The sequence below is a fragment of the Nicotiana attenuata genome, unplaced genomic scaffold (genome assembly GCF_001879085.1).
Source record: "Nicotiana attenuata strain UT unplaced genomic scaffold, NIATTr2, whole genome shotgun sequence".
NCBI classification, from domain to species: domain Eukaryota; kingdom Viridiplantae; phylum Streptophyta; class Magnoliopsida; order Solanales; family Solanaceae; genus Nicotiana; species Nicotiana attenuata.
This window is the reverse complement of record NW_017671425.1, coordinates 179,338-206,985: the sequence shown is the minus strand read 5'-3', so window position 1 is coordinate 206,985 and position 27,648 is coordinate 179,338. Positions and strand designations below refer to the sequence as shown.

Below are 27,648 nucleotides of genomic sequence, written 5' to 3'. Positions count from 1 at the left end.
CCAGGGAGGTCCTCGGGTTATGCCGGGATTAAAAGAAAAAAGCTCCTTGGGTTATGCCAGGGAGGTCCACGAGTTATGCCGGGATAAAAGAAAAAGTCCTTGGGTTATGCCAGGGAGGTCCTCGGGTTATGCCGGGATTAAAAGAAAAGGTTCCTTGGGTTATGCCAGGGAGGTCCACGGGTTATGCCGGGATAAAAGAAAAAGTCCTTGGGTTATGCCAGGGAGGTCCTCGGGTTATGCCGGGATTAAAAGAAAAAAGCTCCTTGGGTTATGCCAGGGAGGTCCTCGGGTTATGCCGGAATTAAAAGAAAAAGGCTCCTTGGGTTATGCCAGGGAGGTCCACGGGTTATGCCGGGATTCAAAGAAAAAAGTTCCTTGGGTTATGCCAGGGAGGTCCACGGGTTATGCCGGGATAAAAGAAAAAGTCCTTGGGTTATGCCAGGGAGGTCCTCGGGTTATGCCGGGATTAAAGAAAAAAGGTCCTTGGGTTATGCTAGGGAGGTCCTCGGGTTATGCCTGGATTAAAAGAAAAAACCTCCTTGGGTTATGCTAGGGAGGTCCACGGGTTATGCCGGGATATCTAGGGAATGGGGCCCTATGCTACCATGATTTTTTTTTTAACATCATTGTTCATTTCATTTTTTAGTAGAAAATGCAAGAAAGAATTTGGGGGGAAACTTCCTTTTTGGTCGGTTCATTGCTGCAAAGCTGTTTCAGCACTTGCGCATTTCTTTTCCCTTTTGGTTGCACCTGCTTCTTGCATGGTTGCTTTGGATTACACCTGTTTCAATTTTTCAAACAAAGAACAATTTGTTAGTTTGAAACGGTGGTTGGTTTTGTGGCCTTGATCGTCTCAATTGCTTGACTTCGGCCCAGCTTCTATTGAGAACCTCTGCTGCTTGCTGGTTTTGAAGATGAATCTCTCTTTCAAACCCGATGGCTCATCTTGCAGGATTTCATGACAACTCACCCGCGTGGGGCTCCGGCCTTTCACTTTATTTTGACTTTAAGACCTTTGTCCTTGACCCCTTTTTTTTCTCTTTCAATAACTTTGATTTCAAAGCATCCGCAATCATGGCCAGTCGGGATTGACTTGATGCACCCGCTGAGGCTGGGTACTTTTCTTTAGCTTTTGTTAGGGAGAGCCTTGTATAGCCAGTCCTGCCACCTTTTCTTTGAAATAGTTTCGGAATCAGCATTAGACCGAAAGGGATTCAAGGAAAAAGTAAGCAAGAAGATGAATTTAAAGAGAAGCGTCCCTTTTGGGGGGAAGAGAAGGACTTATCTGGGGGTGCATGCAATCTTCAAATAAACATGACATGCTTCTTGGACTGGATGCCCGACCCGCACAAACTTTCCAACTTCTCGTAAACTCATGGACCCGTGTCTCAAAACCATGGAACCTTGCCAGGACTCTTTCAGTGGTGGGAGATGTCTTCTCTTCGGCCAACGGCGCCCTTTGCGGGTTTTTGCCAATCAACCTCTCTCATTTCTCTTCTCACCGTCGCCCGATAGTGCTCTTTACGAGTTTTCACTAAGCGGACTCTCTCATTTTCAATTTCTCTACTCACCGTCGCCTTATGGTGCCTGTAGGTTTTCACCGATAAGACTCTCTCATTTTATTTCTCTCAATTTGATTGCATTAGATTCCAACAATGATGTTTTCAATTCCACGCCTTTGCCAATTGATCGAAAGGACTTGGACAAGGTTTTTGGGTAAAAAGAATCTTGGATGAAATTATAACTTTGGAACCGTTTTGGTGGGCTCATTGTTGAGCCATTATATCATCTGCCCCAGTTTCATTTTTTGGGGGAATTGGGATTTTTGTTTTGGTGTGACTAAACCCCAGAGAGAGGCTGCCTACGTATCCTTTCGGAATCAAGTCAGACGTAGTTCAGGAAGTTTTGGTTGTTTTTGGTTTTGTTTTGTTTTGTTTTTCTTCTTCTTTTTTTTTCATTTTTCTTTTCTTTTTTTTTGTTCTTTTTTTTGTCTGTTTCTTTTTTTTCTTTTTCCTTTTCAATAGTACTTTCGGGTTCCAAAGAGGATGACCAAGGAAGGGTAACTGGCTCAAAGGGTTTGCGAAAGATTGATAGTGTTTGGATAGCGGGAATGAAAGCCTTCGTCATCTCAATTGAACAAAGTCGTCACCGCAGAGAATCTAGACATAGTACCTTTTTACTGCAGCCGCATTCACAGCTGCTTCGGGATCATTGCCTTCGATGTCTCCCAGATACAATGCTCCTCTCGGCAATATCTTTCTGATGATGTATGGACCTTTCCAATTAGGAGCAAATTTTCCTTTTGCTTCCTGATGATGTGGAAGAATGCGCCTTAACACAAGCCCACTTCAAAGTTCCTGGGTCGTACTTTCTTGTTATAAGCGCGGGCCGTTCTTTGTTGGTACAACTGCCCGTGACAGACCGCGGCCATCCGTTTTTCATCAATTAAAGACAACTGTTCCAGACGAGTCTTGACCCATTCACTATCCTCGATTTCTGCTTCAACGATGATCCGGAGAGAAGGGATTTCTACCTCTGCGGGTATAACAGCCTCGGTTCCATAGACCAAAAGGTATGGGGTAGCTCCTACCGATGTGCGCGCTGTGGTGCGATATCCTAGTAATGCAAAAGGCAACTTTTCATGCCATTGTCTGGAGCTCTGAATCATCTTTCTCAAAATCTTTTTGATGTTCTTGTTTGCTGCTTCAACGGCACCATTGGCCTTAGGTTTATTCCCAAGTTGTTCCAATTCTCGATTTACTTTCCTAAAAACCTCTTCTTCATCATATTCTGGCTCTTGGTTCATTATTTCACAATTAGACAGCATGTTCAGATCTGGGCATGAAGTCCGCAAGCATGTCATGTTATTTAAAGCCGCATTATTAGAACTGAAAAGAAAAAATAATAGCAAAATCAGAAAAAATGAACGATGAAATATTGATTTCATTTCTTGGAATTGGGAATATAACATGGTTTACATTGGGAAATTTAAAGACAAGAAACTAAAGAAAACACCCGAGTTACACCCTGGAATAACTCACGATGCAGAAAAAGTGGCAGGACAGGACTACCGGGACTCCCGCCTGATTGGGAATGGCGTAGACTTCCAATTCTGTAGCTTGGCATTTGGTCCCATGTATAACACCTCAACGGTGCTAGTGCCCTCTCCCGGCTGAACCATGTGGGTTTCGTATAATATCTTTCTCATTGCCCCACATATCTCTTCAATCTCTTCGGCCGTAAAGGCCTCATCCTCTTCTTCTTCATTGTATTTTGGCTTAACAAAGGTCTCGTACAGATGTGGCAGTGGCTGTGGCAAGACCCATCCCTCTTTCTTTCTCTCATCAGCCCACTCTACATCGTCGGGGGTGGGGTGAAAACCTATCCCGAAGAACTTTTCAGTTGTTGGCAGGGTCACTGGTTCGGATATTCCTTGCAGAGCTTTTCCAAGTCCCTTCCCTGGCTTGAAACCATGTCTGACCAATTCTTTGGCCACCATAATCGAGGGATTGGATAGAAAGGGCTGCGGGCAAGGATTTCCTTCTTCATGCTGATCCGCCACCACAACTTCAAATGCTTGGTAAACAATGTGTTCTCTACCTTCCCTCGCTTCTAGGCATGGGACAGATGAGTCCCGATAAATTGACTGTTCATCCTCTCCGTGAACCACGATCTCCTGATCCTCGTGTTCAAATTTCACCATTTGATGGAGGGTAGAGGGTACAGCTCCTGCAGCATGGATCCAAGGTCTTCCCAGAAGAAAACTGTAGGACGTGTCCATGTCTAGCACTTGGAAAGTCGCCTCGAAGTCCACCGGGCCAATGGTCAAGATTAGGTCAATTTCTCCAATGGTGTCTCTTTTGATACCGTCAAAGGCTCTCATACAGACATTGTTGGGACAAATCCTTCCAGTCCCGATTTCCATACGCTGCAGTGTGGAGAGTGGGCAAATGACTACTCCCGAACCTCCATCTACCATGACTCTCTTTACATAATATCCCTCACATTTGACGGTTAAGTGCAAGGCTTTGTTGTGAGCAGCTCCTTCTGGAGGCAAGTCATTTTTGCTGAATGAGATTTGATTGACAACAAAGAACCTTTCCGCCATTCTTTCAAGCTGTTTCACCGAGGTTTCAACTGGCACGTACGCTTCATTCAAAGTTTTCATTAAAACCTTTTGATGCTCAAAGGATTTCATCAGCAATGACAGCAACGACACTTGTTCAGGATGCTTTCGCAATTGATCAACCACCTTGTAGTCGGCCAGTTTCATTTTTTGGAAAAAAACTTCTGCTTCCTCGGCGCTTACAAGCTTCTTGGATGGAAAACGTTTTCGTGTGGCATTGTTTACTTCTTCTATATTTGAATACTTCTCAACGGGGGTATTTTCTGGAAGCTCCCCCAATATCTCTTTACCCTTGTACGTAACCACCGTCTGATGATAATTCCATGGCACCGCAACAGGGTTCGTCATAGGCTTCTGTGGCACGCATCCAATAACCACTGGCTCATTCAGCCGAGGTGGTTTGATTGTCTCCAGTACCACATAAGCTCCCTTCGGTACGTACATTTGCATTTCCTTTTTCAACTCAAATTTCTTCGGAGTGTTCACAATCAGTTGCTTTTCTTGGCGGCCTCGCGGGACATAGAGGATCCCATCCTTGGGAGGCATTGCCTCTGTTCATGTTTCAGCTTTCTTTTCTGGTTCTGTCTCGGTGACTTTTCTCTTCTTTTCCCCTTTCTCTTGCTTCAGGGCCACCTTTGGCTTTCTTTCCGCATCAGCGATAGCAATTATAGCTTTTAATGCCGGATTAAATTCTCTGTCCTCACAGATCATCCCAATCACAGGCCCATTATTGTGGGCTGGCAATGGATTGTTGGTCACATTTGCGACATCCTCATCCCTCAGTACGATTTTTCCTTGCTCTATTAGATGTTCCACTGCTCATTTTAGTGTCCAACAGTCATTTGTATCATGGCCTTCTGCCCCTGAATGATAAGCACACCTCACACCGGCTATGTAGGCAGGCGATGCCGGGTTTTGTCTGTTCTGAGGGACCGGCTGCAGTAGACCCATTTGGACAAGTTTTGGAAACAAATTAGAGTAAGATTCACCAATTGGAGTAAAAGTTTACCTCCTGGGTGGCTCACGGGGAGGAAAGTTATTCTGTGGAGGACGGGGATTATAGTGGTTTTGGTGGGGAGGCTGATTTCTTGGGAATGGAACTTGGTTTCTATTGGCATATGGCTGCGGCCGAGCAAAGGGTTGAGCATTCATGACCGCATAAGGTGGAGGAGCATAAGCCATATCATGATGAGGGTAGTAATGTTGAGGGGTTCTTTCGGAAAACACAGGTCTAGGAGCCCGGTATCTTCTTGCCCCTGATGTTTCCATAACCGTTTCCTCTTTCTTTTTACCTTTGGCCATTCATCCAGACCCGCCTTGGATGGCTTGGGAGGTTGCCCTAATGGCTGACTGACTCAAGATTCTTCCTGTCTTCAGACCATTCTCCACCATCTCACCGATCTTAATCGCCTCTGTAAAAGGTTTGCCCATGGCTGACATCATGTTCTGGAAATAATCCGCTTCCTGGACCTGAAGAAATACGGTGACCATTTCCACATCATCCATTGGAGGTTTCACCCTCGACGCTTGCTCACGCCACTTAATAACATATTCCCTGAAACTTTCTGAGGGCTTCTTCTTCAAATTCGCCAAAGAGTTCCTGTCCGGCGCAATGTCGATGTTGTATTGAATCTGTCTCACAAAATCTCTGGCAAGGTCATCCCAAATGTGCCATCGGGAGTTGTCTTGATCCATATACCATTCCGAGGCGATGCCTACCAAGCTTTCTCCAAAGTAAGCCATTAACAACTCCTCTTTTCCGCCAGCCCCGCGCAATTGGTTGCAATACTTTTTAAGGTGAGCAATGGGATCGCCATGCCCATCATACTTCTCGAACTTTGGCGTTTTAAACCCCATGGGCAGGTGCACGTGAGGGAACATGCACAGATCAGTATAGGAAACACTCTTCTGCCCGCTTAAACCTTGCATGTTCTTCAGACTCTGCTCAAGGCTCCTCATTCTTTTTGCCATCTCATCCTGTTCAGGAGCTTTAGGCGTTTTATCTTGTCCGGGTGTGAACTCGAATGAGGGTGGCTGCGGATAAGTATATGTGGGATATTGAGGAGGATCCACCTGAAAGACAGGGTTTTGGAAAGTGAAGGCCGAGGGATCAAAAGCGGGCCTTGGAAGTGAAGGTTGTGTTGTGGCAGAGCATGGTGGAGCGGTAAAGATATTGGGAGCTACTCCTGATGTGAACACCTGGGGGCGGACCTCAAAAGGTGTTCCTACAAAGTGAGCGGATATGGTAGGGGTCCCAATGGAGTATTCGGATGACTGATGGGGATGTTAGAAGTACCCCCGGTTCTAGGGAACAATTCAGGATGCCGGGGATAGCACTCGGAGGCTCCCTTCCATTAGTCCATGCATCCCACATCTCCATAACCCGGAGATGTAAGATTCGATTTTCTTCGGCTGCTGCAGACTCGGAAGCTGGGATCCCCGAGATGGGGCTGTCTTCAGGAATGGGGACTGCTGGCAAAGTCATTTCAGACGACATTTCTATACTCCCTTTTAATCTGGTAAAGCGATGCCAGTTTACCAAAAACCAACCACCGTTTCTATAAACCTAAGCTGGAAATTGACAGCAACAAACGGTTAGTTTGAGACAAGTAACAGATAGGTAACCGCACATTGGGGTGTGATGCACCTATACAATTAAATGGGTGTCTACATGTTTGCAACGGTTGCATGCGTCAGAGCTGTCACACCTCCTTTCTACACACTTATCCCGAAGGATAATGTATAAGGGAGTTTTTCCAATTTAAGTGACATTATTCGAAATGGGATTATTTATTTGTTCAGAGTCGCCACTTGGGATAGGTTTGGCTTTTGGTGTCCCAAGTCACCGGTTTATCTTGAATCCCAAATCGAGGAAATTTCGACTACCCGAATGGAGTCTGCGAACCAGAAATTCTGAATAAGGAATTCTGTTGACCCGAGGGAAGGTGTTAGGCACCCCCGGATCCCGTGGTTCTAGCACGGTCGCTTAAACTATTATAATTGGCCTAATATCTGATTTTAAAACATGTTTATCCTATAGTGCAATTTTAAAATTATTTACCGCTTTTACTTAATTTTAAGGAAATTGAACGTCGTTTAAAACGTGTTTTTGGATCACGTCACATGAAATGCACCCGGATCCTCGACATATTTTATTCAACGTTTTGGGATTTGGATTTGAGACACATGAAATGCACACCCGAATTTAGGAAGATAAGATTATTAAAGAACGCGCCTAAAGTGACTAACGTGTTATTAACTTTGCGGGAGGCCATGAAAGTTTGCTAAATGGCACGTCCCGAATTCTAAATATTTTTATATTTAAAGAGGGCCACATAATCTATGAATTTTATTTGGCGCGGCGCATCTCACTTTATTTTAAAGGCCACCCTAAAGGAACTATTATTTCTTCTATTGAGTATTGTCTCTAGAGGGCCTAATTAATAAACTACTATTAAAGTATCCAAACGAATTCGGGCCTCAAATTCAAGTCCAAACTCAAACAAAAGAATCTCCATCACTGAAAACCCCTTTAATTTGAGCTTGCTACTTAACTTGAAAGGCCCAAACTTGCATTATGAATTTAAACTCATAGCCTTAATAAAATCCTTAAGCATTTTTGGGCTTCGAACTTGGCCCAATAGTGAGATATTTTCAACCAATTTTATGAGGAGTTGCCGCAAATGGGCTTCCGAGCAGGCCCTGCGTGAGAGCGACGAAATTTGAACTTGGGCCCAAGCCACCCAGGCCTTTGAATTGATGAAATCAATTGAATTAGAAAGTGGTGGGCCAGGTGTAAATTCTGGACAGCTATTGTATGACTGGGCCATGTTAAATCAATTCCTTATGGCCCAGACAGTCCAGGTATAAACTAGACCAGTATTACTCAACAAATTACTAGATAGTGTAACCAATTTTCAATGTCCATTAATGACACACCTCCTTTTTGACACACCTACCCCGAAGGATATATGTATAAGGGAGTTTTTCCATTTAAAGTGACATTATTCGAAATGGGATCATTTATTTGATTTTAGAGTCGCCACTTGGGAAATGATTGGCTTTTGGTGTCCCAAGTCACCGATTTAATTTAAATCCCAAATCGAGGAAAAATCCGACTTCCCAATTGGAGTCTGCGAACCAGAAATTCTGAATAAGGAATTCTGTTAACCCGAGGGAAGGTGTTAGGCACCCCCGGATCCCGTGGTTCTAGCACGGTCGCTTAAATTATTATAAATGGCTAAAAATCTGGTTTTTATACATGTTCAAACCTATAGTGCAATTTTATAAATTTGTTTAACCGCTTTTAGTTAGTTTTTTTTTTTTGAAAGTGAACGCCGTTTAAGAGCGTGTTTTTGGATCACGTCACATGAAATGCACCCGGATCCTCGACACCTCTTATTCAACGTTTTGGGATTTGGATTTGGGTTGCATGAAATGCACACCCGTATTTAAGAAGGTAAAATTATTAAAAGCGCGCCTAAAGTGGCTAGCGTCTTATTAACTTTGCGGGAAGCCATGAAAATTCGCTAAATGGCATGTCCCGAATTTCTAAAATATTTTTAATAAAGCATTTAATGAGGGCCCCGCAATTTATGCATTTTTTTGTTTGGCGAGGCTCATCTCACTTTTATTTTTTAAAGGCCAACTTACAGCAACTAAGATTTTCTATTTATTTTTTGTCTCTAAAAGGGCTTAATTAATTTACATTTATAAATTCGGGCCTCGAGTTCAAGTCCGAATTCAAACAAAAGGGAGAACCCTCTTAATTTGAACCCGCTACCTAACTCGAAAGCCTAAATTCATATTGCAAATTAATTCCCATATTCCTAATATAATTTTTAAAAGGGGTTTTAAAACTCCCAGCATTCTATTGGTCCTCAACAATTAGCCCAAGACTTGTGATTTAAACTAATGGTAGACAAAAGAAGTCAAAACAAGAACAAGTAAGATTCACAAATACACTATCAGACCAACTAATTAAACAAAATACCATCTCAAACACATAGTAAGTATTAAATGAGACCTTCTATAACTTTAGATAATCTTTACATTTTTACCCAGCAAAATAGTTTAACTTAAAGCAACTAACCCATTCCAATCACAAATCTAACATGGAAAAACCCACGAAACGAATTCCAAAACCCGTACCACCTTTGCATTATTCTGACAAACGAATTCCATCAGACTAAATAAGAGAAAATCAATTATCTTCAAACTATTTTATTTAACAACAAGATCTAACATAATATAATAGTAATAAAGTAATTTGAAAAAAATTATTCAACTAATTCAAATGAGGGAGCATTTCAAACCAACGTCCCATGGCCTAATTAACCTGGGTCCACCAACTATTCAAATGACAGAATTAAACTTGTCCAATTTAACCATGGGCCAATGGCTCATTAATTCTTTTACCAACATACATGAAGATATCACTAAAAATTTAACCTGTTGAGTGATGAACACACATACAAGGTATTAAGTTAAGAGATGATAAAGCAAACAAGCCATTTAAGATCCTCTTACGCCCCTTTCTTTTAGATCTGTGCAGTGCAATAACTTTACTTGTTCAGGTAAATAGGGCATAAGCAGATATTAATCCAATGGAAATTGAGTCCAGTAAAACAGAGACCATTAACGCACAATTAAACCAGTATTATAGACATTTGAACTCATTAGAAAAGAAGAGATAAGGCTAAGAATGAACCTCAAACTTTCCAATATGTTGATTAGGAAATTCGTACAACAGATTGTCTATGAAGTGGATGAATGCAAAACCAACATTGTCGACCTCGAAAGGAACCTCGCCGGAAACCTCAAAGCTTGACTGAAACTTATAGAGAAGTGGCGTTTAAGGCTGTGATTTCTAGTTGGTTATTGATCTCTTTTTTAGCTGGGGTTTGGTGGTGTTTTGCTAGGTTTCGTTGCCTTTGAGATGCAGTTTTTGGACTGATTTTTGCTGCTCTTTGGAGCTGTTTTTCTGGATTTAAGTGGTGGCTGGTTCTCTATGTCCGTCGAAGAAGACGAACGACAGGGAGAGAAGGTCCTGAAGAAAACAAAATTCAACGGGGAAGGGGTGGTCGTTTTTGTTGAAGGCGAAACAGTCTGGTGGGGGAAGGAGTTGAAGAAGATGATGTGGGTGTGAGACTTACGATGTGGGGGAAGTGTTCTCTGGTGTTCAGTCGTCTTCTCTCAAAGTTGAACAAGATGAGGACGAGGGGTATGGGCCTAGGAACTATGGGCTAGGTATTTTGGGCCAAAGACTAGAAAATAGACTATAAGATTTATAAAAACGGGATAAACCAACCTAAAACTAATTTTTTCTTCTAAAATTATGTACAATTATAATATAAAAAATATAAGACTAATTTTAATTAATTGAACTAAACTATAAAACATAAAACTATATTTTATTTTTTTTATAAAAATAAAGATAGGGTACTATTTTGGTAATTTTTTTTAAGATTAAAAATGACTATAAAATATTAATAAACCTATTTTTTTTGTAATTTTTCATTTTCTTGTAATAAAATAAATTAAAATAGTAAAAATTAGTTGAAATGGCGATATTAGGCCTAAACTAAATATTTACATGCTAAAATGGGTAAAATTTCGGGGAGGGTCAAAAATCACATGTCAACAATTAACAATGAATCAATGAGCCAAATCCTGCTTTGCTTTTAATGACAAGTGACTGGACAAACTGAGTATAATTAATAAGTTCTAAAAACTGAAACATGAGCGGCTGAATGTTTGATTTTGNATGGTGGTATTAGTACCTTGTTGTGCTCATTCCATTGGGGGGAAGAAGACTAAGAAAGATATGCCATTTTTGGTAATAAAAATTATAAAACATACCCTTGGCCTTGAATATCTCTTCGCAATATTTTTTTGTCTTTAACTTGCAGTTATTTATAAGCTATAATATATATACATAATATACAATATATACTACAAGAAAATACATAAGGGAATTTATATACATAACATACAATATATACTACAACAAATTATATAATGGAATATATATACATAACATACAATATATACTACAAGAAAATATATAAGGGAATATATATACATAACATACAATATATACTACAACAAATTATATAAATAATGGAATATATATACATAACATACAATATATACTACAAGAAAATATATAAGGGAATATATATACATAACATACAATATATACTACAACAAATTATATAATGGAATATATATACTTAACATACAATATATACTACAAGAAAATATATAAGGGAATATATATACATAACATGCAATTTATACTACAACAAATTATATAATGGAATATATATACATAACATACAATATATACTACAACAAATTATATAATGGAATATATATACATAACATACAATATATACTACAAGAAAATACATAAGGGAATATATATACATAACATACTTATATAATGGAATATATATACATAACATACAATATATACTACAAGAAAATATATAAGGGAATATATATACATAACATACAATATATACTACAACAAATTATATAATGGAATATATATACATAACATACAATATATACTACAAAAAAATATATAAGGGAATATATATACATAACATACAATATATACTACACTATACTAGTATACTATACTAGTATACTATATGTATTATATTTACATGAAGAAGTAGTACTATATATACTACAAAACAAGATTTTTCAAAATGAGGGGCCCACCCCCAATGACCACCAACGGTCATATTAATTGCACAAATAGCAGTTTTTTTTTAAATTTACAAAACTAACCTTCTCTAACACTATAAGTACCCCCCTCCCTCTTCTTCATTTCAATACTCAATACTCATTTCTCAATCTAAATTTCTCTCAATCTCTCAATCTCCAATTTTCAAGACTTCAAGTCTCAATCTCAATTTTCAAGTTAAATCATGCCTCGTTCGGAAAGAGTGCGCTTTTGTTTCGCAATACTATGAAGTGCTTGAAGAAAATGAAGAAGGCCAAATATTAAAGTGCAAGAACTGTGGAAGAGTCTTAAATTTTCGTTCAGGGTGTACCACAGGCATTTTAAGGAGGCATATAAAGTATTGTGTTGAGGGTATTTATCCGCAAATTCGTCTTTAAGATTTTTCAACAATTTGTGTTATTTTAAAATTATTAGACGTATTTATGCTTCATGTTGTACTTTGTTATTAATTTATTATGCATGCCAATTTAGTTTTACTATTGATTTGTTATTTTACATTTTCGTCAAACACTTTAATAATTAGATTTCTATATTATATATACCACATATATTTATATAGCCATGCATAAGAGCAATTTATATATATACATACACATATGGTTTACAAGAAATTGCCCTAAATAAAAAAATTAAAAAAAAAGCCCAAAAATAAAAAAGCCCGTTAGGCCCGCTAAGCCCACGAGCCCGGCCCATTTAGCCCAGGACCATATGGGCTTAGGCCCGTCACGGGCTGGTCCTACCCGTTGAGCCCACGAAGCCCGGGACCGCGAAGCCCGGGACCGCCAGAGCCCGGGACCGCTAAGCCCAGGCCAGTTTAGCCCGGCCCGTTTAGCCCATTTAGGCCCGGGCCCGGGACCACATACAGCCTTACATCTGGATAAGTAGGTTTCCCTTTGAACTTTCCGTAGTGAACATATGTCAGATATATTCGGTCAATCGGTAGAATTGATATCTTTGAACCGTCGAACTTTAGTGTATACCTAGACAACCATATGTCACACAACCAACCCTTAACCGTCTTTTGGTTCTCATTGTTGTGTTCGTTTCAGCCATGAACACCGCCTGGTTTCATAAGTGTGTAGAGAATTGGCCTTACAAAATTATCATTGAAGCGGCTTCCACTTCACACTTACATAGGTGATTCCTAAACGTGTAATCCTTTAGATTGACACTATTTGATAAATACCACATCAAACTTAGGTAATCATTAAAGAACGTGTAAAGTTCTATCCTTGTTACTGAACATTGTCTTCATCACGAGAAGGGACCAAAGATTTTACTTTGACAATGTTGAACCGGTCAATCACAACTTTGTTTGAGCTCCTTGAACCTAGATCTCGGAACATCCAAAATTCTAGGTAGAGTTACCGCCATGTTGACTTGTCCTCGGCCATAGTCCCATTCCCTTAGATGATTTCTCAACTCCCTCTCTAGTTAAGCCTTTTGTAAGCGGATCCGCCACATTATCCTTTGATCTTACATAATCAATAGTGATAATTCCACTAGAAAGTAGTTGTCTAACGGTGTTATGTCTTTGTCGTATATGACGAGACTTTCCGTTATACATAAAGCTCCCTGCCCGTCCTATTTCGCAGCTCACTATCGCAATGTATGCAAATAGGAGCCAAAGGTTTTGGCCAGAACGGAATGTCTTCTAAGAAATTTCGAAGCCATTCAGCTTCTTCACCGGCTTTATCTAAAGNTTCTTAATCATCGTTAGTTCCGGATCGTTGGATTGATGAGATCCAACGGTCACGATTAAAGGGTGAAAAAACGACGTCGTTTTGTTGTTTGAAGGTCTGGACCGGATCAAAGGTGATTCTGGACTGGATTTTGAGCGGGTTTTTGGGGAATTTGGCTTGGGCTGGGGCAAAATTGGCCCAAACAGACTGGCCCTTTTCCCTTTCTCTTTATTTTCTCTTCAATTACTCCCTTTCTTTTATTTAAATTCAATTCATTTTCATTTTATTTTTTTAGAGTTTTGTTAAATACAAAATTAAAATGAGAAGACCTGATTTAACTCTAATTTTCTAAAATTAACTAAATCCTAATTTAAAAGAAAACTAAGAAAAATCAAAAATTAAAAGTAAAAATGCAAAAGGACTATTTTGTTATTTTCTCTTATTTTTTGCAATGTTAATTAACTAGTAAACCTAAAAAATATAAAATTGGGTTCTAAATGCAAATGTGCTATTTTTTTTTTTTTTTGTATTTGTTTTTATGAATTATGCCAACTAAAAATGCACCCAAAATGCAAACAAACACAAAAAATCATGCAATTAATTCCCTAAAATTCAAATAATAAAAGAAAAATCCCGATTCTAAGAATTCTATAGGAATAATTCAAGCGAGGCAAAAATCACGTGCTCACAATATCCAAATTAATTATTCCTAAGATCATACCTTTTCATTAAAAACTTAATCCAAAATCTAAAAGATCCCAAGAAATCAATTCAATGCATCTCCAATAATTATTCGAACATCCCAAATCAACAAGAAAAGCAATTTCAAACTTTGCCTTTTTAATTCTTTATCACCAACCTAACTTAGCTGACCCATTCCATCAAAATTATGGACTCTTTTATGAAACCATAGCTATGTACAACGTTGATTTGACCTCTCTTACATTTGCCACGTGTTTCTAGTAGAAATTCTCTAATAATATTGACCCCTCTAGAAACTATTTTTAGCACATCTATTATGGTTAAGACAATGATCAAACTTTCCTATGTATTATGTCTTGGAGTCAATAGCGGTTACTGCTAGGAGAAATGGTAAAATTGTATTCGTATGATTTATAAATTACGGGTTCGAGCTGAAAAAGTAGCCATTAATGGTTGCTCGTATTAGAGTAGGCTCTCTACATCACATCTTGGAGTGCATGTGATCCTTCCTCGAACCCTAGGTGGACATGGAATGCTTGGTACACGTACCGCGTTGTCCTGCCAATGGTGATAATTACTTAAAAGGCTCAAACATCATATTCAGCAAATTTTAGGAGGATAATGTTAGGACTGAAAAAAGTCAGGTGTCATGCGGAAGCTAGTAAAGCAAACCTTCAACGACGATAAATCAGACAACAAAAGAGAAATCTACCAAAAGAGACACAAACATTTAACGTGGTTCGGTCAACTGACCTACGTCCACGGCGGAGATGAGCAATCCACTATAATAAAAAGAGAGTACAAAATATCGAGAGAACAACCTCACGAAGAGGCAAACACAAGTGACACACTAACAGTTGTCCCGTAAAGTTCTCCCCCTAAACACGACTCTCAAACCCCATGTGGCTACATTGTGGATGCTACTGAATGAGAAGGACGGATCTTCAATTTATAAAACTCCAAACTTTTTCCAACAAGAAAAGGGACTAGCCAAATATGGAAGAATTATATTTTCCTTCTAGGAAAAGAAAAACTCAATTATGGTAAATATGTTGCCCTTTCCTTCATGAGATAAGAAAATCAATTATGGTAAGAAAATCTGGACAAACACCTAACAGATAACTCGTCGAGTTTATGGTGGGCGTCGATTATCTATCGTTGATTACAATTATTTGAAGGCATTTTTGAAAAGAGGGTTGACGTCGATAAGTTATTATGAATATAAAATAATTAAGGTATTAAGAGTCCAACCGATGTCACGTGGTTTTAAATTTACGAAATTAAGCTATTTTACCAACAACAACATAGCATATCCAGTATAGTCTCACAAGTAGGGTCAGGGGACAATAGAGTGTACGCAGACCTTATTCCCACCTTAAAGAAGATAGAGAGGCTGTTTCCGGTAGACCCCCGCTCAGGAAATTAAGCTATTTTACCATTAGTAAAAAATGTTGTCTATAATAGTCCTATTATTAGAAAAGTTTCATTTTTGCTGTTGACTTCCTAACGGAACTCCTGAGGACAATTTTCCACTGCATTTAAAAGTAATAAATGTTTAATTTTATACACCACAAATTTCAGCTAATTAATGTTAAAGGAAGAGAGAGAATCCGCTACAATTGTGATATGATTTCTCTTCTACAACTGCCACATGTACCAATTATAAGTCGACAAATATGATAAAAAGTTCTAGCACGTGTATCATAGTTATTGGATGATGTAATGATGTGCACATGGGAAACATGATACGATTAGTTCTTTCTTGGAATTTTACGGCCACGCCAAGTTTTGTTTAAGACACTTCTCTTACATTACTGAAATGACAAAATTGCCATTTCTGTAGACTAGTTCATGTTTGGTCTAAATTCAGCCAAATATAAGTAATAGAGGGATGAAACAGTCATTTTATTCTTATTTGTCGTTAGTGGTGAAGTGTTCATATTCACATTCGAGAAGTCGCTTTTGATCAAACAAATAAAAAAGCAACTATTTTTTCTCCTTAAATTTTATTCCTCTTAGAATCCAGCTCTTTCCATGAAAAATCTTCCTTAAAAATTCTCCTTAATTCCCTTCTATTTTCTCCTCTTTTTTCCCATTAAAAAAAATTTAAAATTAGTATCTGCTTTTGGAGCTCCGGCGGTTTTGTTTTTTCCGGCGGTGGCGATGTTGTCGCTGCAAACCGATCCTCGACAGTACAATCATCAGCAGCAGCAACAGCAAAATCAGCTGCTGATGATTTCTAGGGTTCTGCCGTATGACGGCGGCGTTACTGTTGGTGATCAGAGGATTGATTCCTCTTTTCCGTTTCAGTCTGAGTCCGCATTGCCTTCCGCGAATATCAAGTCCGAGTTGTCTCTTGAAGGTCAGGCTTTTTCTCCTAGACACAGACATTTGTTTTTAAATGTTTAAACTTTAAATTTGTTTTGAAGAAATTTATTAATTCAAAATCGGGACGGAGTATTTGTGTTTGTACATGTGTATGTATTTACTACTCAATTTCATATGAGGAAGATTGCAAATTGTTGTACTTTTTATTTTTATTTTTAAGAATTTTAATGAGGTAATTAATTTTTATTTCGGAGGGATATATGTTAGTTTGTACATAGAGATCTTTTTTAATTTTTTGCTTGGTTAAAAGCTATGAATTTGTTTGCAATTCAATGTTCTGTGTTAAAGTTACGAATTGGTTATTTTCGCAAAAGGATGATCTTTTTTGCATAACTAGTCATCTTGATTCGCAAAAGGAACATTTTTGCATTGTTTTGTTGTCTAATTGAAGTTGCTATTTCTCTTGTGGTTCTTATACGTGGCTTATTTAGCTCACGACCTGGCTTTAACTGGGTTTCAAAGCTTAAGCACGCCTGAAAAGAGCCCTTGACAATAGTCAGAAGAGCCTCAATTTAATGATATCTCGATATATCTCAAGCATTTGTTGAGGAGAGACTAGCATAAGCAAATATGTGGCTTATTTAGCTCACGGCCTGGCTTTAACTGGGTTTCAAAGCTTAAGCACGCCTGAAAAGAGCCTTTGACAATAGTCAGAAGAGCCTCAATTTAATGATATCTCGATATATCTCAAGCATTTGTTGAGGAGAGACTAGCATAAGCAAATACAGATAGAAGAGGGAAGACTCCAACTTGTCTATAGCAAATAAGAGATTATTTTTTCACCCGGAAGCCGCCGTACTAACAACCTATGTAGAATTATTAAAATCTCTAGAAACCAACGTAGGTTAGCTAAGAAAACGAAATAGAAGCAAATGATCTGTATAGAGGTGGGATTACGTAATGCTGGCATAAAGTGGGGGAAGTGTGAGGTCTAGCGAACCGCTGATTCTTAAAATGGATTTTAGTATTGGAATTGACCTGAATAAAGTGAAGGGGTATAGATAGAGGATTCATCCAATGGATTTGTGATTAAAGCTTCGCTAACTGATGGGTTGATACTCTACCTATTATCTATGATGACTTCGATAAAAATTTGGTGTACTTTGTCCAAGTAAAGCTAGTGCACTAGACTTTTAAAAAGTGTTACTAATTCGGGAGGTAAGTATCAATGTGTAGTAAATAGGGGAACATAATACATTTAATAGTGTTTTGTAAAACCTTCTGAACCTAAATTACTGAATACTGTTCTGTGATACTAAGAACCTAAAGGATGTGAGAGTTGAGACTCTGCCATGCTGCCAACAAAAAAAATATCCAGAAAAGGAATAATTCCTTAACAAGACATGGAAAAAGATAGAGAAAGGAAAGGGGAGTTGTTGATTTGTGCCATGTGAATTAGAAGATATTTAACCTGGCATCGGTAGATGTCTTCGAATAGCTAAGTTTTGATATATCTTACCGATTGTATTTGTTTTAGGTCGTGCAGTCAGCTGTTAGCCAAATACTAGTAATTGCCTCATCTACTGAGGATTGCTATTAGGATCAATTTCTGACATCTCTATTTATTTGCGACAGTAGATGAGGACGCTCTTTTAACTCTTGCTCATCAGAACTACAAAGCTGGGAACTATAAACTGGCACTAGAGCATAGCAAGGCAGTTTATGAGAGAAATCCAGGGCGCACTGATAATCTTCTTCTTTTTGGGGCTATATATTATCAGGTGAGCTTTCCTGGATGGTCCTTACATTTGCTGTGATTCCTTTATCTTGCTTTTTTTTAATTTTCAATAAGATTGTTTTGATTTTTACTTTATTTTCGATGAGATTTGCGGATCTGAAGTAAAGCATGTTACCATTTCTTTGTTTTAGCTGCACGATTTTGATATGTGCATTGCAAAGAATGAAGAAGCCCTAGGGATCGACCCACATTTTGCTGAGTGCTATGGAAATATGGCGAATGCTTGGAAGGTATGATTCTTCTAACTCATCTAGAAGCTGCTTCTTGTGGTTTTGGAATTGAGCATTGATAAAGTTTTGCTGGTGCAGGAAAAAGGCAATATTGATGTTGCAATACGCTATTACTTAATTGCAATTGAGGTTTGTATACTTCTTCCGCCTTACATGAATGTATCGAGAGCTTTTCATTTCTGCTCTTATCAATTAGAAGAAAGGTGAAATGGCTGAAGAAAGGTCGAAGCTAATCTTGTGATTTGGAAGAGTAACCAACAAACTCCGCAAAAGTATAAAATTCTGATAACTTCCAATTAAGATGTGAATTTATCAATTAGAAGAAAGGTGAAATGGTTGAAGAAAGGTCGAAGCTAATCTTGTGATTTAGTAAAGAATTATGTCTCTTAATACAAGCAAATGGTTACATGTGATCTGGAATAGAGTAACCAACAGCATTCATTTATGAATTTAAATGGTACCATGTGATAACTTGTGAATCTTTGATGCAGAAGAATGCAGGTTGAAGTTGTGAATAGATTACTTTGTAAAGGAACGTATGTCTAGCTTAGACAGTTATCCTTGCCTATACTTTTATGTTGGGTACTGAAAGAACTTTTTGGTTGAGGTTATGCGGGCAGTTTTGGAGTCACAATGGGGTTGTAGGTCTAATGCAGTTGAGTTTATTCACAAAACCTTGGAGCTTATTGCTTGCAATTCCTTTCATCTCTCAAGTTCGTGTTATTTCAAAAAGTTGCAAATTTTTAAAATATCCGTTTCTCTGCTGTTTGTCTTTTCATTATCTTTGATTAACTAAAACCTTTTTACGTGATAGCTTTCTCCTATAAGATATTTATTGTTTGGCAGGTTTATGCTAGGTAATTTGACTTTAAATTGTCTTGTTGCAGCTCCGTCCCAATTTTGCGGATGCATGGTCAAATTTAGCCAGCGCATATATGAGGAAAGGAAGGCTGAATGAGGCAGCCCAGTGTTGCCGCCAGGCTCTAGCATTAAATCCACGTTTGGTACTAAAAAATTGAACTCTATAACGATTAGTTATGTGCTTCTTGCAATTGTACTTTCTTTATTGACTATGATTCTTTTAGGTTGATGCTCACAGCAATCTCGGCAATCTGATGAAAGCGCAAGGTCTAGTCCAAGAGGTAAGACAGAGGATTTCAATCCACTTTGTGCTCTTCTATTTTGTTGCCTGAGATGGGCTATTTAAGTTCACGAGTGCCTTTAGGATGGTTTGGGGGGGGGGGGGGATTCTTCAACGCTATACATAGTTTGCCTATTGTACCTGAGTTGGTGCAACATGTGGTCCAGCTTTCTTCTTTTATTCTGGATTTTTACTTGCTTTGTGCAGCTTTGTGAAAATTCTCTGTGCTTATTTTAATGACTTTTGGCGTATCTTGCTGTTATGCTTTTGTGTCGTTTTCCCCCCTTTTCTCGATAGATATATCCTGTTGAGTTCCTTGTCCTTTGAGTATTTCTTCTTTTTTGTTTTTGGGTAGGCATACAATTGTTATGTTGAAGCACTGCATATACAACCTACATTTGCCATCGCATGGTCCAATCTTGCTGGCCTTTTTATGGAGGCAGGTGATCTTAACAGGGCTTTGCAGTACTACAAGGTATGAATAACTTTAAATCATAGTGTACTTGAATTTACTGATCCTAGTGTTGGATTTGTTTTGCATCTGACTGCAATCATGTTTGATGCCCTTTTTGTGGTTTAATCTCTTCCAGGAAGCGGTCAAACTAAAACCGAACTTCTCAGATGCGTATCTGAATCTGGGAAATGTATACAAGGTAAGCCTCATGCATTGTGCTAATTGGGTTCAGTGGCTTCGAGTGCCTGGACGAGGATATGGAGAAATACAAGCATCTTCTTTGCATTTTCCAGGCTTTGGGAATGCCTCAGGAGGCCATTGTGTGTTATCAGCGTGCGCTCCAAGTACGACCAGACTATGCCATGGCTTTTGGTGAGTGCCCTGGTTTTAGTCCTGCCTTAAGTTCAGTTCATGATGCATAAATAAAGCTGCCTGTCTCTGAGAGACTGTTTAAACAGCACCTATCTTTACTCAGAGATGTCTGTGCGCAGGATTTATTACAATATGAAAGACACTGTTTTCATCTTCAGTGCGATTTTCTTTTTTCCCTTCACTGCGACTTGGACACCCTAATAACACATTAACACCTGGATCTCCTCTCTGCAGGCAACTTAGCTAGTGTGTACTATGAACAAGGAAATATGGAAATGGCAATACTTAACTACAGGAGAGCTATTACTTGTGATGCTGGATTCTTGGAGGCATATAACAATTTGGTTAGATTTTTATCATATCTTAGTCCATATAAATCCTATCGTCACTTTACATTTCTTTCGATTTAATGCTATATGCTCTCCAAAAATGTTGCTTATAGGGTAATGCTCTGAAAGATGCTGGTAGAGTGGAGGAAGCAATTCATTGCTATCGTGTAAGCTGTGTTCCGTTGTTGGTTGGGCGTGTCTTTTTCTTTTGTGTTGCTTTTGTGCTGTTTTTTTAACTTTTTTGATGATGCATGCAGCAATGCCTCTCTCTTCAACCTAGCCATCCGCAAGCACTGACCAATCTGGGAAATATTTATATGGAGTGGTAAGGTTTGCTTAGTCACAAAAATTCTCCTCTTAACTCTTTCAATCAAGTAATGAGTTGCTATTCCTACTCTTTAGGAACATGATGAGTGCCGCTGCACAATGTTATAAAGCAACTTTGGCTGTGACAACAGGGCTCTCAGCTCCTTTTAACAATCTAGCCATAATATACAAGCAACAGGTAAATATTTAATCTTTACTTCAGTAGGATGCTTAATTTTTGAGTCAGTAAAAAAGTTTTCTGGAGGTTTTTATACAATAAATATTTAAGATAGTCAAGAGGGATTATTTTATATACAACTACTAATGCCCTTCCCCTGTCAGGTTTTTAACTAACATGAACTTTTCCTTCTTATGTGATGTAACTTTCAGGGTAATTATGTAGAAGCCATATCTTGCTACAATGAGGTACTCAGGATTGACCCAATGGCAGCTGATGGGCTGGTCAATAGGGGTAACACATACAAAGAGATTGGTAGGGTTAATGAAGCTGTACAAGACTACATGCGTGCTATTTCCATTAGGCCTGCTATGGCAGAGGCTCATGCAAATTTGGCTTCAGCTTACAAGGATAGGTATGTTATTAACGGTTGATGGTCCCGTTTGTTTCTGTTCCTACCTGTCCACTCTGTTTGATCGTGATGTTTTGGTTTTTTTTTTGGTGTGTAGCGGCAACGTTGAAGCAGCTATAAAAAGCTATAGACAAGCTTTGATGCTACGCTCTGACTTCCCTGAAGCAACTTGTAATCTTCTCCACACGTTACAGGTATGTTCATCCTGTTCATTTCCACTATTTTTTTGTCTTAGGTTTATCAGAGTTCATGCACTAACTACTGAGAACTTGATAAGCATTCTTATGTATGTCTAAAAGCATGAAGTGAAATAACCTGTCTAACGAACTATCTTCTGCAGTTCATTCGAATCTGCTTAGTGCGAGGCACGCAATTCATGCCATGTTCTGTTTGCTTAATATTGATCTTAAGCTTCCTGTTAGTACTGTTTATTTACCTTGTGTTATTTATCTCTGTTGCCAGTCGCTTTTTTTGCAAAGAAATTTTGAATTTGTCAAGCAATTATTTGAAGAAGCAACTGTGTAAAATTTCATGTGCATCTTGTTTATGCGAACGTATAATTGGTTTCATCAAATAAAATGTGCTTTCTAGGTCGGTGACAGATTCTTTTAAGCTTAATTTGTAGCTTCACAATAGATGACTGTTTGATTGTGTTATTTCTGTTGCATAATCTTCCCATTTATTTCATTATCTGCAGTGTGTCTGTGATTGGGATAACCGAGAGAAGATGTTTACTGAAGTTGAGGGTATACTTAGAAGACAGATTAAGGTATTATAGCTACTTGCCGAACTGTTACATATTTGCTTCATAGGCTATATTTTTATCCCTGTAATACTGACTCTATTTTCCTTGATGGTGTGCCCTGTCGCGTATGTGGCAACTTCCGTTTAGATGTCCGTTATCCCAAGCGTTCAGCCTTTCCATGCGATTGCTTACCCTCTTGATCCAATGCTGGCTCTAGATATCAGGTGAGGAATTTTTTTTTTGGATTAATCACAGAAGTTACGTGAGGTTGAAACTGACTGTTCTTTTGCTTGTTCAGTTGCAAGTATGCCCAGCACTGCTCTATGATAGCAGCTCGCTACTCACTTCCTCCTTTCACCCATCCTCCCCCGCTGCCAATTAAGGGAGGTGGCAGGAACAGCAGGCTGAGGGTTGGGTAAGTTTCTATAAGCTGATTTATAGTTGGTTGCTTTTCCTGAGGTCGACATCTGCTATAGGCTGTTTGTAAACATTACTGCCTGCTAATAAATTTTTTAAAATGGGCTAGATATGTGAGCAGTGATTTCGGCAACCACCCACTATCGCATCTAATGGGTTCAGTTTTTGGGATGCATGACAAAGAGAATGTTGAGGTTCAGACAATTTGTTGCTTTTTCTAATCTTTTGCACTATTCACGACCTCGTCTCTTATTCATGCTAAATCTGCTAGTACTTCTTTCCCTAGGTGTTCTGCTATGCTTTAAGTCCAAATGATGGTACAGAGTGGAGGATTCGCACCCAGACAGAAGCGGAGCATTTTATTGATGTGTCATCCTTGTCATCTGATGTGATAGCGAGGATGATTAATGAGGATCAAATACAGATACTTATCAATCTTAATGGTTATACCAAGGTACACATTGGGCTCAATCCAGATCAATCTTAATTGGATTTTATATTTGTTTTTTTAAGTGTTGTTTGTGTGTCCTCAACCATGCTGGTGCCCAATTGCTTGGCCCATTAACATAAAGAAACGAAATAAAAAGGCAAAAGAGCTGCCTTTTCTTGGAAATAGTCCACAATAAACAAATAAATCAATGATTTCTTCTGTCTTTTACTTAGCTTAGTTGTAGACGTGAATCTAAACTCGAATAAATCCCGATGAATGTTTGGTTAGCCATGGCCTCCCTTTTGCTGTTTTGAGCAAGGAGTTTATAAGGAGGTTGCCTAACGAAACTGCAAACCTGTGAACAGGTCTCATGAGGTCACATTTGTTGGTATATATTATATATTTGTTGTTTGACGCGAACATTGCACGTGTTACATCTTTTACCTGTTCTAATTTCCTCATTAATGTGCACATTCTTTGCTTTGTCTTCTTTGCTGAAAGGTGTTTTTCTTTTTTGGTATGACTAAAATTATCTAATATTATCATCTTTGACTTTGGAATGTTGTGTTGCAGGGGGCGAGAAATGAGATATTTGCCATGCAGCCCGCTCCAATCCAGGTTTCATACATGGGGTTTCCTGGAACCACAGGGGCAAAGTACATAGATTATTTGGTTACAGATGAGGTAATTTTCTAGTGACTCCTTTGATATTATATTTGCTATTAACCTTTTCTCTTTATGGGGTCCTTGAGTGTAATTTCCCTATTTGCAGTTTGTTTCGCCTACGAAGTACGCACATATTTACTCAGAAAAGCTTGTACATCTCCCTCATTGCTATTTTGTCAATGATTATAAGCAAGTAAGCTTTCCTCACACAAGTTTCTGATATCAATCGTGTTTCATTCAATCCAACAATGAATCAAGTATGCGTCAATCCCAAATAGTTGGAGTTGGCTATATGACTCAAGTCTCCTTTTCGCTCTACCTAGGTCATTCGATCAAATTCTAGATAATATCTAGTTATTTATGTAATTTATTATGAATAAATATGAGCGATTTATTTAAAAAAAAAAAAAAAGAGATCTCAGCTTCTATCTATGTTGAAATCTTCTGGATTTATATTTTTCACTGCTGTTGCTGCTGCTCTTTGTAGAAAAACCGTGATGTGCTAGATCCAACCTGCCAACCGAAGCGCTCAGATTATGGACTGCCCGAGGATAAATTCATATTTGCATGTTTCAATCAGCTCTACAAAATGGACCCTGAGATTTTTATAACTTGGTAGTTACTGGATTGATTTAAATTGTTCAGCTGTTACCTTCGCAAACACTTGCGGTAAACTTGTTGAATTGGATTGTTGCAGGTGCAATATCCTCAAGCGTGTACCGAATAGTGCTCTTTGGCTTCTGAGGTTTCCAGCTGCAGGGGAGATGAGGCTCCGCGCACGTATGTATTTCTTCCACATTGTGTGCATTTCTCTAAGTTTCTCTTATGAGACTTTTGAAACTTCATATCTAGGGAACCTGTTTATTAGTTTATGAGAAGTCTCCCTAATTCAGCTCATTTATTCCAGATGCTGCTGCACAAGGCCTGCAACCGGACCAAATTATTTTCACAGATGTTGCAATGAAACAAGAGCACATCAGGCGCAGCTCCTTGGCTGATCTTTTTCTTGACACGTATGAAGATTAATAAGATTCAGCATCTTGCTTTCTAGGAAACCAGTTCCATTCATCTCATGTTCTTGAATTTTGGGTTTTTTTCACTTTTAGGCCTCTATGCAACGCACATACCACAGGAACAGATGTTCTCTGGGCTGGTCTACCAATGATAACCCTTCCCCTTGAGAAGATGGCTACTAGAGTTGCTGGTTCCCTGTGTGTGGCCACAGGACTTGGGGATGAGATGATTGTCAGCAGGTAGGTGTTCTAGACGTGCTATGATTTTTATGTCTCTCTCTCTCTCTCTCTCTCTCTCTCTCTTTATATATATATATATATATATATATATATATATATATATATATATATATGCAATGCGGCCAGATGAAGAAGACTGGTGCCTATACCAAAAGTTAGATGATTAAATGACAAGACAAAAATGACTGAACTGTGCAATAAGGTCAACATGACACGGTTCCTGTAAAGTACTGTAGTAATTTCTGTAATATGAATATTTTTTCCTTAAAAACATCCGTTCCTTGATAATTCGGAGAGGAGCAAAGTCCTCTAGAAATCAGGGACTTCTTGTACGTAGGACTTTTTTGGATGCCCAATTTGGTGACCTTTTGGAACTGGCTTCCTCATCTATTATATCGTCTACCGCATCCATAGTGCTTCTTGTTTTACAAGTTTTTACTTGGTATCCGTCATCATGTTGCTCGATGAGTATCTGTTAGCATTATCTCAAGGTTTGTTTATTTGAACTCAAGACGGCCATGCCAGTTAAGGATCTTTGATAATTTTGTTCTGCTTGTAAAAATTACTTTAGAGGACATCTGCATATCCTACATTGACGTTCATGGTGAATCAGAGAAAAGGGCTGTCCTTGTACTTTTTGTTTCCTTAATTTTATTCCTTTTGGTTCTATGAATTTGATTTACTTTACATTTTGCAGTATGAAGGAATATGAGGAGAAGGCGGTGTCATTGGCACTAAATCGTCCAAAGCTCCAAGATCTCACAAATAGACTAAAGGCTGTACGCATGAGCTGCCCTTTATTTGATACAGCACGCTGGGTGAGTGATCGAAGGCATCTGATTTACTTCTTGATTCTGGTGTTTTGAGTGACATGGTGCCTAAACATTGCGCATTCTTTCTTGCATTTTCAGGTGAGAAATCTGGAACGTTCTTACTTTAAGATGTGGAATCTCTATTGCTCAGGCCAGCACCCTCAGCCCTTCAAAGTGACTGAGAATGACTCAGAGTTTCCTTTTGATCGCTCGTTGTAGAAAGGAAGTCAACATGATTTTGTAGATAAAACCAAGAGAACATAAACTGCTATTTATATAGAAGTTAGATTGCTGGATTTTAGGTGTTTGTTGGAGTTGTGATTATGTCGTAAGTCTTAAGCGTATCCATACTCTCGATGAAAGTTATTAGTTGCTCAAGTGCAAGTGAATGTCAAGACTCGTCTATTGTTTAGTTTGGTTTGAATTTGGAGATGCACAAGAGAGAAACTGGAGGGAGAAGGGTGGTTGTTAGGTGTAAAATCCAAGTTGGGTGGTCAAGGAGATGTCAGGATAGGTGAATGATTGTTTTTGATTGTAAGTTTTTATTCATAGACCTGTGTTGACATTTTCAGCTGATTTCTGTGCAGGTGTTCAATACCCCTAGTAAATCAACACATGGTGTTTGATCCCTTTGTCTAAAAATAACGCACATCCGGGTCGATTTATTTTGTGGTTCTTTACAAACATGTTTTTAATTTTACGACCCTATTTCTTTTTTTACAAAATGAGATTTACTTTTACACGTAAGAGATGTATCCTTCACGTAAGAGATCTAGAAAGGTCATTTTTTTAATTGCGGGACTACGATAAACAAATTTTGCCTTGAACAGTACGAGATCATATCATATTAGAATTAAATATGAGTGTGATGGAAAATCCTAAGTGAAGAAAATGTTATTTGTGATATGATCTGATGTTATGGTAGTCCCACAAATCTAGGTGGCCGGATGTGCTATTTGTACATTTCTTAAAAATAGCCCGATTTACAAGTGGTAATTGAAAAATAACCACAGTTTCAGAAGTAGTTAAAATTTAATCACTTTTCATGTAAAAATAAATTTGAACGAAAACACTGTTCAAAATCTGAAAAATATTCCAGCATAATATACCGGAGGTCCAGTATAATATACTGGACTTTCAGCATAATATGCTGGAAGTTCATACACATGTGCTCCAATCTCCAGTATATTATGGTGGAACTTTCTGTGTATTGAGTTCCAGCATATGCTGGAAGTTCATACACAGGTGCACCAATCTTCAGTATATTATACTGGAACTTTCCGTGTTGCAGCAAAATATTGATTATTTTCCAATGACTTTGCAAGCGCTGGTTACTAGTCCGAAAACTGACTAGCCCGTGCTATTTACACAACAACTGCTGTAACTAAGGGTGTACATAGACCGGATTGGTTTGATTTTTATTAAAACCAAACCAAACCAACTATATCGGGTTGGATTGGTTCGGTTTTGTTGGGTTTTTCAGATTTTTTTTGTTATGTGAATATTAT

The 27,648-nt window shown here is 38.5% G+C and overlaps 1 protein-coding gene and 1 long non-coding RNA gene across 4 annotated transcripts in view; one reads left to right on the top strand and one right to left on the bottom strand.

Annotated features, from left to right (window-relative positions):
* LOC109208219 overlaps positions 1-10,345 on the bottom strand; it is a 14,594-nt gene extending 4,249 nt beyond the window's left edge. Inside the window, exon 1 of the long non-coding RNA XR_002065117.1 lies at positions 9,837-10,345. This is a non-coding gene — a long non-coding RNA (uncharacterized LOC109208219). The remainder of the gene's footprint in view (positions 1-9,836) is intronic.
* Positions 10,346-16,237: 5,892 nt separating this feature from the next.
* Positions 16,238-26,768, top strand: LOC109208218 (probable UDP-N-acetylglucosamine--peptide N-acetylglucosaminyltransferase SEC). Of its 3 annotated transcripts, none has more exons than XM_019371280.1 (28): positions 16,238-16,631; positions 18,236-18,378; positions 18,527-18,625; positions 18,704-18,754; positions 19,513-19,629; positions 19,711-19,767; positions 20,122-20,241; positions 20,357-20,419; positions 20,514-20,592; positions 20,827-20,936; positions 21,035-21,088; positions 21,179-21,246; positions 21,324-21,426; positions 21,618-21,820; positions 21,915-22,011; positions 22,515-22,586; positions 22,710-22,786; positions 22,861-22,977; positions 23,089-23,173; positions 23,266-23,433; positions 23,983-24,093; positions 24,182-24,268; positions 24,563-24,690; positions 24,773-24,855; positions 24,983-25,088; positions 25,182-25,328; positions 26,026-26,146; positions 26,240-26,691. In XM_019371280.1, exons 1-28 carry the CDS (start codon positions 16,433-16,435, stop codon positions 26,357-26,359), a joined length of 2,985 nt encoding a protein of 994 aa, XP_019226825.1. In that variant the 5' UTR covers positions 16,238-16,432; the 3' UTR covers positions 26,360-26,691. The 3 variants fall into 3 exon arrangements, with proteins under 3 accessions (XP_019226825.1, XP_019226824.1, XP_019226826.1); XM_019371279.1 differs by having other exon boundaries at positions 16,252-16,631; positions 18,233-18,378; positions 26,240-26,768; XM_019371281.1 differs by lacking the exons at positions 16,238-16,631; positions 18,236-18,378; positions 18,527-18,625; positions 18,704-18,754 and adding an exon at positions 19,152-19,280.
* The last annotated feature ends 880 nt before the right edge of the window (positions 26,769-27,648 follow it).